Raw genomic sequence first — 11,803 nt, 5'->3', positions numbered from 1 at the left:
CAAAAATAAGGAAAAGAGAGAAAATGAACAAAGGAGAAGGAGGAAAAGAAGGAAAAAGGAAGAGTTTTTCCCTAAGAAAATGGGAAATTCACTTGGACAAAATTCCTACTCCTAGTGATAGCCCAATTTCACATGGAGAAATTTCTGCATTTTTGCTCTTTGCCTCTACTAAAAAAAGGAAAAAGAGGAAAGAAGAAAAGGAAAAAATGAGGATGAAAAGAAGGAAAAAAGAAAATGAAAAAAGGAGGAGGAAAAAAGGGGAAAAAATCCCAATGAAAATGTGACATTCATTGGGAGAAATTCATTCATTTTTTTTCTTCTTCACTACATGGAAAAAAAGAAGAAGGAAAAGGAGGAAAAAAAAGGATAAAATGAGGGATGAAAAGAAAAAAATAAATCAACGTAGGAGAAGAAGAATTCAATGGCTGAAAAGAAAAAGATAAAAGGGAAATAATGAAAAGAGGGAAAAGGAAGGAAGGAATAGAAGAAAATAAAAAGGAATATTTTTTACCAATGAAAATGGAAAATTCATTAGGAGATTCTTGCTCCCAACTAATTTTTCAATTTTTCTTGGAAAAAATCCTGCATTTTTCCCCTTCTCTTCTACATGAAAAAAGGGGAAGAAGGAAAAGGAGGAAGAAAGAAAAAAGGAGGAAATAAGGGAAGAGTTTTCCCCACTGAAAATGGGATATTCTCTAAGAGATAATACTGGGAGAGGGTACTCTCTTCTAGTGAATTTCCAAAGAGAACTTCCTGTATTTTTGTTCTTCTCCTCTAAAGGGAAAAACAAGAAGAAAGAAAAAGAGGGGGAATATAAATAGAGAAAAGGAGGAGGAAAATAATGAAAAACGAAAAATAGGAGGAGAAGAAAAAAGGAAAGAAACAAAAATGAAAAAAAATGAAAAAAAGGAAAAGTGTAAAGAAAGAAGGAGAGGAAGGAAAAAATTAAAAGGATAAAAAAAGGAGAAGAAGGACAAGAAATAAAAAGGAATATCCTTATTCATCTTCGTTCTTGTATAAGATATGAGACGTCACCCAAGTCGCGTTGAGTAAGGCCGTGTTGCCGAGGATGGCGTGAAAGACCATTTTACTCTTAAATCGTTGACAGACGTGTATCTGCACAAGAAGATGATGAACAGTAAATTGATTATGATATTATGAATACATGGTTACTTCATTCATGATTATCATATAATAAGTTTATAATATTTTTACTTCATACTAGGATATTCCCCTTTCTGTTGTTATATTACCACTTTTAGTGTTAGTTTAGTTTTAGTTTTTATTTAGTTTAAATTTTGAATTTGTTAACAATGGCATCTAGTAGTAGAGATACTGGAGCAATCAAAAATCCATCTTTGGTTGAATATAAAGTTCAACAATAATTGAATGATTGGACAATTCCGTCCATTAAACCCACTTCAATATACAAGAAAGAGACTTTCACCCTTTCTAGTACTATGGGAATTAAAACCATGGAACAAACAATTAATATTGAAAATCAAGATTCAACTCTTAAATTAATAGAGTTAACAGATCTTAATAAGTATCTTGCAAATACTCAAAAGAAATATATGCATATTGGATGCATACAAATTGCTTTCAAACCCCTAACATTATTAGGGATGAACACATGTTGGCAGGCCATCCTCTGTGATGGACGATGTTTGGATTGGAAACCCACTTTGATGGGTATTAAAGAAACTAGTTTTAGTAGGGGACCAGTTTATTTTAATGTCCATCCAAACCTTACCCTATCATTGACCGATAGGAATCTGTTAGAAGCTCTCCAATTGAGGATTCTAACACATGGATACAATTTTATTCCTGGAACTGAAACCATAGCAGTAATTGCTAGGATTCATTTCAAAACAATGAATACCTTAGTTCCTAAGGTGTTACACTTACCAGATCAAGGTTAGACTATATTGATCGAAATCGATCTTATGACTGCAAATGTTGCTACTCCTCGTATGATTAATTGGTAGGAAAATCATTTCCCAGCCAACTGGACAATTCCCCGGGCTGTTCCTCCAAGACTCTTGATCAATCAAGATATTGATCAAGTTATTCAATCCACAGATGGAGACGTGGTTATCAATTTTAAAGTTAAGACTCCATATCGAGTCTCTTTATCAATGAAAATGTGACATTCATTGGGAGAAATTCATTCATTTTTTCTCTTCTTCGTTACATGGAAAAAAAAATAAAAAGGAAAAGGAGGAAAAAAAGGATAAAATGAGGGATGAAAAGAAGAAAAAAATAAACATAGGAGAAGAAGAATTCAAGGGCGGAAAGGAAAAAGATAAAAGGGAAATAATGAAAAGAGGGAAAAGGAAAGAAGGAATAGAAGAAAATAAAAAGGAATATTTTTTACCAACGAAAATGGAAATTTCATTAGGAGATTCTTGCTCCCAACTAATTTCTCAATTTTGCTTGGAAAAAAATCCTGCATTTTTCCCCTTCTCTTCTACATGGAAAAAGGGGAAGAAGGAAAAGGAGGAAGAAAGAAAACAGGAGGAAACAAGGGCAGAGTTTTTCCCACTGAAAATGGGACATTCTCTAAGAGAGAATACTGGGAGAGGGTACTCTCTTCTAGTGAATTTCCCAAGAGAATTTCCTGTATTTTTGTTCTTCTCCTCTAAAGGGAAAAACAAGAAGAAAGAAAAAGAGGGGAAAAAGAAATGGAGAAAAGGAGGAGGAAAAGAAAGAAAAAGGAAAAAAAGGAAAAAAAGGAAAAGTGTAAAGAAAGAAGGAGAGGAAGGAAAAAAGTAAAATGATCAAAAAAGAGAAGAAGGAAAAGAAAGAAAAAGGAAAGGGAAAAGAATTTCCAAAATCCACTAGGAAAGTTTTTTTACCTACCTCTTTTTCATTTTTATTTAGTATTTAATATTTATTTAAATAATTATATTTAAAAGAACCTTTGTAGAGAATTTATCATTTTTGTTGAGAAAAATTTCCCAAAACCCGTTCTAATAGTTAGTTAGTTAAATGATGGTGAATTTTTTCCCGAGACTCTGTCAGTCATAATGTGGGAGTTGGCCATGCTCGAAATCGTTACCTTAACCACAATCTAGGGGATACTGAAGATAGAGCTAGTAACTAAAGAGGGGAATATCGTTTACCAACAAAATAATTTTGCCTCACCTAACGAATTTTGAAGGAGAGCTTTTAGTCCCAACAACGTAATATTTTCAAGTTAAGTAAAAGATCAAATAGATTTCTTGTATAAAAAGGATTTGCATTTCAGCGTCTAGCATTTGCAGTAATTATCCTTCACAACAAATAATATCAATTTAAATAATTTCTTCAAAATAATATTTAATATCTGCATCAATCAGAAGTCTTTCATCATCAACTTATTGGACAAATGGTTACAATCACTTGTCAGCCTACATTAACAATTCCATTATTGCTGAGTTGCAACATTTAAATACTTACTATGAGATGCTGAGAGCAAAAGATGCCTCACAAGTCCAACTTTTAGGTCATTCGTTCAAATCCTCACAATCATTGGAGTGCTTACAACCTTTCATCTTCGGCACTAACCTGAAAACTTGAAGCCCTAGCTGTGGAGTAATAGGTTGGGAAACCCTCCCCATTGAACTCGTCTGGAAATGGGTCAAGGGGTATTTGAATTTCATTATTTCCTTCAAGCATCTAAATCACTTTTCTCATGGTGGGTCAGTTGTGGGAATGTGATGAATGCACCAAAGACCCACCATGCACATCTTTTTGAGGATCTCCTCTTCTCCTTCTCCTTCTCTTTCTTCTTCTATTTGTCCTTCATTTACCATTGTTTCAATTGCACCCGCTTCATGAATCATAGTTTTCGTTGTTGGATCACGTATCCCTGCCTTCTTGAATACCTATTCTGGATTTCTATAGAACATATAGGGACGGATACTATGCTAGCAGACCCATTAACCAAGGGTTCAATGTCTAAGGTCTGTCATGAGCACACTGCTCAAATGAGCGTTATTTCTGAGGATACCTTGGTTTAGTGGAAGTCATTTCTGTATTATATGTTTGCTTTAAACATTGAGTTATTCGATTTTTTACATAATAAAACTGATTGCTTATTATTCTATTTATGAACTTGTTTGTGTTTCTTTTTATGAGCAATGTTCGCATTGCATTAAGGACTTTGGAAAAATCTCACTAAAGACTAAAGAAAGACCAATTAGAAATAGTCATATCCGAGATCACATTGCATGTAATTTCCATGCTACTCATCCATATTTGAGCTATGTTATTGGGTATTAGTATGGTGATCATTGTGGTTTGGTTACGACTATATTGTGATGATAATTGTGGTGGTTCCATTATTAATATATAAGATGGTTCTATAGTATACATATGCGCGCCTAAAAAATTTGTGATATAATTGTTTTAGGAATAATATGTAACCCAAGTGGGAGATTGTTAAGAAACTCACATTTCCTAAGTTGGGAAACATATTTTATTTAATTATATTTAATATGGGCTAAAATTAAGTGATCTAATTTTGGTAAGCCCATAGACTGCTAAAGAAGGAATATGGGCCAATTGAGTAGATACCGATATTGTCTTAATTAGGGAATTATGGGAACCCTAATTAAAGAATATAAATAGAACATCAGGGTTGTGATCCCCATAGACTAAATCAAACACGGTTTCTCTTTTTCCCATCCGAAAGAAAGATGATGGTCCCAGAGAGTTATAAAGGTGATTTAGTTGAGGAAGATCATAAAACCATTCATCCGTTCGTCATAGTAATTCCGCGATAGGAAGACGAACGTTCGGAATGGATCCAGGTATGTATCTTGAATCCTAATATTCTGCCGTGATGTAAATTTTGGATTAGGATTTAAGATTACGGTTTTCTAACATAAATTAACCAGCCGTGGTCGTTACATACCTGAAAAGACCGAAAACTACTGGGTTTTATTTGAAATGTTAATTCTTCTATTTTGAAGCTGAGTTAAGGATGGAAATTTGAGTCAACAGAAAGACAAATTTGTTGATAAAAATAGCCAGCTTTTTGTTGAATTGCACCCACTGAAAAGATTAAGGATATGCTAAATGAGTCATGTGGCCTGAAAGATATTAAAAAAGGCATTTCCCAACTCGATTTTTTAAATGTTCCTTGTGGAGTACCTCTTACGGCATTGCCGACAGCCGTGTGTGTCAAAGTCGAACATGACCAAACGACCTGTATAAGTCGTTTTCTCGAAACAAATAAAGAAGAGTGATGCTTTATTTTCTTTTACTTGACCAAACTGCAAGGCTACAAATGAAAGAAATTGATGTAAATGAAAGCGAAGAAGGAACCAACCTGGTGCAACTCTCAACACTGTCAGGCATTTAAAATTCCCCCCTGTAAATAACTGTGGAAAGCCACGGCCTAGGCCATTAAAAACAATAACGAACTTGGCTTAAGATCCCATATAAACAACGGAAGATTCTTCGGTCAAGTTCTGTCTGAAGAAAGACGAGAGTAGATGGGACAGGCAGGAAGCTGCAAGACAGTAGAGTCAATGGCTTTTGACATGAACATGATCTCTGATTTTATTCCTTATTTTTACTTCAATCTGCTCACAAGTTCTCGGTTCGTTCTTAAAGACTCCAGTTCTCTCACAAGGTAACCGGTAGAACAATCTTCTGAATTGTTTGAATATTTGTCATTTTAAGGTGAGCTAAAGGGTAGTTTCCCCTAGGATGTGTGTGCCCCTCTTAAGAGGGAAGCCAGCATATGGGATCCGTAGTGACATTCTTAGAGAGCACACAAAAATCCTCTAATAACCTACCTTTTGGTTAAACTCTCTCTCCCTATTCGAAACCCTTTTTTCCTTGGTTGAAAAAAATGAAATTAGTATTGACATTTGGTTCACATAAGATCAAACTCCCGAATTTGTTTTCTTATTCTCCTAGTGAAGAGAGAATTTGTTTCCAGAAATTTGACTTTTTTAGCGATTTTTCCCCAAGATACTCTCTCTCAACAAATTTCCCTATTTCACCGGGAGAAGTTGCATTTTTTTCTCTTCTCCTTTACTAAAAAAAAAAGGAAGAAAGAAAAGAACGAAAAAGGAAAAAGAGGAGAAGAAAAAAAGGGATGGAAGGAAAGAAGAAAAAACAAAAATAAGGAAAAGAGGGAAAAAGGAAAGAAGGAGGAAAATAAGGAAAATGGAAAAAGGAAGAATTTTTCCCTGAGAAAATGGGAAACTCACCGGGACAAATTTCCTTCTCCCAGCTATTCCCCAATTTCATGGGGAGAAATTCCTGCATTTTTGCTCTTTTTCTCTACTAAAAAAATGAAAAAGAGGAAATAAGAAAGGAAAAAATAAAAAAGGAGGAAAAGAAAGAAAAAAGAAAATGAAAAGAGGGTGAAGAAAAAAAGAAGAATTTTTCCCAACGAAAATGTGACATTCACTAGGAGAAATTCATTCATTTTTGCTTTTCTTCACTACAGCGAAAAAGAAGAAGAAGGAAAAGGAGGAAAAAAAAGGATAAAATGAGGGATGAAAAGAAGGAAAAAATAAACATAGGAGAAGAAGAATAAAAGGGCTGAAAGGAAAATGGTAAAAGGGAAATAATGAAAAGGGGAAAAAGGAGGAGTAGAAGGGGACAAAAAGAAAAAAAGGAAGATTGTTTACCAACGAAATAGAAAATTCATTAGGAGATTCCTGCTCTCAACTAGTTTCTCAATTTTGCTTGGAAAAATTCCTGCATTTTTTTTTCTCTCCTCTTCTATAGGAAAAAAGAAGGGAAGAAGGAGGAGGAAACAAGGGAAGAGTTTTTCCCAATGAAAATGGGACATTCGCTAAGAGAGAAAGAAAGAAAAAATAAAAAGGGGAAAAAAGGAAAAGGGTAAAGAAAGAAGGGGAGGAAGAAAAAAATTAAAACGATAAAAAAAGGAGGTGAAGAAAAAAAAAAGGAAAGGGAAAAGAATTTCCCAAATTCACTGGGAAAGTTGTTTTACCTACCTTTTTGTCCTTTTTTATTTAGGATCAAATATTTATTTAAATAATTAAATTTAAAAGAACCTTTGTAGCAAATTTATCATTGTTGAGAAAATTCTCGAAAAACTCGTTTTCATTGGATTGAAGACTGCAACTCAAATGTTTGATGCCGGAAATTCGATGGTGAATTTCTTCCCGGGACTCTATCCATCATAATGTGGGAGTTGGCCATGCTCAAAATCGTTACCTTAACCGCAATTTAGGGGATGCCGAAGACAAGGCTAGTAACTAAAGCGGGGAATATCCCTTCCCTCCAATTAAATGTCATTTTTCTCCCAACAATTTTTAAATTTATTGGAAAATTTTAAATTTTCAACTTTCCCAACGAATTTAAAGATTCAGTGCGAGAAATTCTGAGAGATAATTCCTTTTTCTCTCTCAACGTTTCTAGTGCACTATTTGGGGTCAAAAAAGAAAATTCTTTTCCTCAAGTATTTCTTGAAGGAGAGCTTTTAGTCCCAACAACCTAATTTTTTCATGTTAAGTAAAAGGTCAAATGGATTTCTTTTATAAATGCATTTCAGTGTGTAGCATTTGCAGTAATTATCCTTCACAACAAACAATATCAATTTAAATAATGTCTTCAAAATAATATTTAATATCTGCAGCAGTCAGAAGTTATTGGACAAATGGTTACAATCACATGTCGGGCGAGATTATCTATTTAATTATTGCTGAGTTGCAACATTTAAATACTTACTCTGAGATGCTGAGAGCAAAAAGATGCCTCACTTGTCCAACTTTTAGGTCACTCATTCAAATCTTCACAGCCATTGGAGTGCTTACGGCCTTTCATCTACGGGACTGGCCTGAATACTTGAAGCCCTAGCTGTGAAGTAGTAGGTTGGGAAACCCTCCCCATTGAACTCGTCTGGAAATGGATCAGGGGGTATTTGAATTTCACTATTTCCTTCAAGCATATGAATCACTTTTCTCATGGTGGGTCGGTTTGTAGGAATGTGTTGAATGCACCAAAGACCCACCATGCACATCTTTTTCAGGATCTCCTCTCCTTCTCCTTCTCCTTCTCCTTCTCCTTCTCCTTCTCCTTCTTCTATTTGTCCTTCATTTACCATTGTTTCAATTGCACTCACTTCCTGAATCATAGTTTTCGCTTTTGGATCACGTATCCCTGCCTTCTTGAATACCCAATCTGGAAACTTAGCTCGGCTAGTATTTTCCTCACTCAAATCACTGTTCTTCCTTCTTCCTGCCATTTCTAAAAGAACCATTCCATAGCTAAACACATCCGACTTGTCTGTTATCGGTCCGTAGGCCTTTGTCCAAATCTCCGGTGCAGCATATCCTGGTGTCCCTTGAGCATGTGTGAATGATAAATGGCTGTGATCTTCATCGATAAGTCGAGCCAGTCCGAAGTCTGCCACTTTGGCTGTCAAGTTGGAATCGATTAAAACGTTATGAGGCTTAATATCTAAATGTAAGATCTTGTTTCTGCATCCTTCATGCAAGTACAATATCCCCCTAGCAGTCTCCACTGCTATGTTATACATTTGTCGGGTGGTGAGACTCAACACACTTTCTTTGCCTTCTTTTTTATCTTCTGATACCTTCTTATCATAGATATAATTATCTAAAGAACCCATTTCTATGAATTCATAAACCAATGCTCTAGTGTTGTCTTGGGCACAATAACCGAGTAGAGCCACCAAATGTTGATGGTGAATTGTCCCAATAGTTGCAACTTCATTCATGAACTGCTTCTCTTTCTGCTCCGATCGCTTTAAGACCTTGACTGCAACAGCTCCGGTACCTTCAATGAACCCTTTGTAGACACTCCCAAATCCTCCTTCCCCAAGCTTTGTGGAGAAATTGGAAGTGAACTTCTTTATTTGAGAGTAGGAGTACCTTGTAGGTGAAATCCCATCAATCAACTTTTCATCGTCTTTTTTTATTTCTCCTTTCCTCCGGATCACACACAAGATCACTATTGTTGCAGCTGCAACCAGAACTACTCCTGATGCAGAAGCAATTATAGCTGCACATAGTGTGAAGGAAGCTTATCATCAAATTTAGTTTTCCGCTGGAAATAGCATGCTAAAGTCAGAAGTCATATGAACAGTGATCTTATGAGATCAATGCAGTAGCTACTGTAACTCGTGATTTTTCTATCCTCTTAAGTTTACTCGATTATAGGGACAATTTATTAATTATTGAAGGGTATAATTGTCCTTGTATCACGAAGGGAAGTAATGACACAATCCCTATGTGAATATGACCGTTTAATACGATAATCAAACAATAATTCATATTTCTAACAATCCAGAAAGAGATTCATATTTCGTTTTCTGACGTGAGTAGTCTCTTTGTATTTCCAAACTGTTAGAGACGTGAAAAAAGAGCAGTTTACCTGCAGTAATCCTTGTAGAAATCTTGTGCTTTCTCTCCCTCGGCAACCAAGTTCTTAGGTCTTCGATCAATCCTAGAACAAAAAAAATAAACATTTATAGATATGAAAACGATCAAGGGGCTAACTCTAGATTTTAGCAACTAAAATGAAGAAATTCCAGATTCATACCATCAGAGCAGTTCAACCGATGTGCGCTCGAAGCACAGAAGCACACGAACTCCCTATCTGGGCTCGACCCACACCACCCCCCACTAGTCTCACAACTCCTGCAAGACGTCGACCTTGTGTACCGAATCCTGAATCCCTCAGTCCTAAGGAAGCCTCTCAAATCTCTAATGGCGGTCACATTAACCTCCTCCCTTGTGTGAACCAGGAAGTTCTCACACTCAGCGTAGTTATTGAATTCTGTACTGTAAAAACAGAAGTTATTGTTACCTGTACTGCCCCCCTTGCACTCCAAGCAGGAACTCGGCTGGAGACTGCCAACCGGGGCCGAGCTGGGTCGCTGCGTGCAGTTGAGGTGGAGCCCTACCTTGTACTCTTTAGCTAGGGTGAAGTGCGTTGGGTCCGTTATGAAGTTCTTCCTGGTTATGTGCCCACAGCCGAATAATGACTCGAAGGCGACCGGGATTGTGATCCCAGCTGCGTCGATGCTGATGTTGCCTAGGAAGCGGCAGGGTTCTGCTAGAGGGAAGTTTTTGCTGAAGAGGACAATGTAGTCGTTGTTGACACAGGTGATTCTCAGGTCGGGGTGGGCACAGAAGCTTGAGAGGGAAAAAGGGTAGCGAAGGGAGACGTTGCCGCAGGAGGAAGTGCCGCAGAGGTTGTAGTAGTAGGCGGGGTCTGTGCTTATTGGTGCTTCCTGTGACTCGCTCAATGGGAAGGAGAGAGTTACGAAGAGACTTGTGAAGAGGAAGAGGAATGGAGTTTCCATGTTGGGTATTGTAGCAATTGATTGCAGGATTCCAATGTTAGAACCTCTACAGAGTGGTGAAAAAAGAAAATGGGTAGGCAGCTGGGAACGAATAATTTGAGTTGCTTGGATCCATTTCTTCCTCAATCAAACCAAGCCAAAGACTGGAGAATAAATTAACCAGTTTTTTTGTTGATATTGCTCCACTGAGAAAATTAAGGATGCTGAATGAGTCAACTGGCCTTAAAGATTTAAAAATAAAAAAATAAAAAAATTTGCCAACTCTTTGATTTTTCCAATGTCCTTGTGGAGTAACTCTAACGGCACCGCTGACAGCCGTGTGTCAAGTCGAACATGACCAAGGCTACAAATTGACCTGAAATTGACCTGAAATTGACCTGTTACGGTGGAATCGTTGCAAAGTAAATGAAAGAGAAGAATGGACCACACTAAGTGAAGTCCCTTGAAGAGGCAGGAAGACAAGCGACATAAAGGGGGGTTAGTCAACAAAGTGAAAATTTGATCTTTATCTTTATCTTATCTCGTGCATTTACATGATCTTCATCTTCGAATTGGGTGTTTAGTGTAGATAAGTTCATGTTCGAAATCTTCGAAATAGGGTGTTAGTGTGGACAAGTTCATCTTCATTTTCATCTTCGAAATTTAAAATTATTAATTTTATTAATTATAAAAATAAGTTAATTAAACCAAGTGTTTAAGTTAATAATATTTGAATTACCACTATTAAATCACTAATACAATAGAGTAAATAAAAAATAAATATGATTAATGAATAAAAAAGTATTATATTAATAACATAAGATAGATTTTTTACATGGTATTAATTAATAATATATTTTCATAAAATTAAAAGTAATTAATTAATCAAATGCATACTTTAATTATATTTTATTTACCAGAGACTCAAATATGAAGTTTAATATAGTAATAAAATTGATATAGTTCTGGGTTGCGTCAGGCGCTGAACCAGCGCCACATTAATTTTTTCCTAACTTAGGAAAATCAAAATTTCCAACAATATCTTCTTCCCACGACGCCGAAAAACCAGAGATCACGACGAGCAAAGAAAATCAATCCAGGCAGCTAATCAAGCTCCAATCAAATATACAGAGCAGATCAATACGGCTTGTCCTCAAGCTCGAAAGTAGGGTATGTATGTCGACGTCTCCACCTGTGCCCAAGTAGCATCCACTATACCTATGTCCACCCTCTGGACGCCCAAAACTGAAGCTTATTTTATTTTATTTTATTTTATTATTTTTTAGTTGGCCCGGTCTGAATTGGCCTGGGTTGACTCGGTTCAGTAAGCCCGGTCCGGCGCGCGACTCATCGTATTGCGCTGATTAAATTTTCCTAACTTAGGAAAATTGTAATCGGAAGCCTCTTCCTCCTTCTGAGGAAATTTCGCCAACGGGTCGTTTGTCGCTGTGCTGCCGAGACGAAGTGTTGTGGACTCAATAGCACATCGAGTCACACAACGAAGAAGACAACAACAACTCA

General features: G+C 36.4%; 1 protein-coding gene across 1 annotated transcript; it reads right to left on the bottom strand.

The window, feature by feature from the left end:
- Positions 1–7,612: 7,612 nt before the first annotated feature.
- Positions 7,613–10,360, bottom strand: LOC137946959 (LEAF RUST 10 DISEASE-RESISTANCE LOCUS RECEPTOR-LIKE PROTEIN KINASE-like 2.4). Its single transcript, XM_068793247.1, has 3 exons — positions 9,538–10,360; positions 9,370–9,441; positions 7,613–8,997 (listed from the first exon to the last, which is right to left on the bottom strand). The coding sequence occupies exons 1-3, from the start codon at positions 10,301–10,303 to the stop codon at positions 7,784–7,786; spliced, it is 2,052 nt and encodes a 683-aa protein (XP_068649348.1). The 5' UTR covers positions 10,304–10,360; the 3' UTR covers positions 7,613–7,783.
- Positions 10,361–11,803: the final 1,443 nt, after the last annotated feature.

The sequence above is a fragment of the Aristolochia californica genome, unplaced genomic scaffold (genome assembly GCF_029961685.1).
Source record: "Aristolochia californica isolate CCGP_79_NKW_82.1479 unplaced genomic scaffold, dmAriCali1.0.hap1 SCAF_12, whole genome shotgun sequence".
In the NCBI taxonomy this organism is placed as follows: domain Eukaryota; kingdom Viridiplantae; phylum Streptophyta; class Magnoliopsida; order Piperales; family Aristolochiaceae; genus Aristolochia; species Aristolochia californica.
This window is presented reverse-complemented; position numbering and strand designations above follow the sequence as displayed.

Bases quoted from the DNA above. Each gene is read 5' to 3' on its own strand.
- LOC137946959 (XM_068793247.1), bottom strand. From the start codon at position 10,303: ATGGAAACTCCATTCCTCTTCCTCTTCACAAGTCTCTTCGTAACTCTC. The intron at 9,442-9,537 runs GTATGAATCTGG...TTTTTGTTCTAG, and splicing joins TCGGTTGAACTGCTCTGATG to GATTGATCGAAGACCTAAGA. The intron at 8,998-9,369 runs GTAAACTGCTCT...CACTATGTGCAG, and splicing joins TTCTACAAGGATTACTGCAG to CTATAATTGCTTCTGCATCA.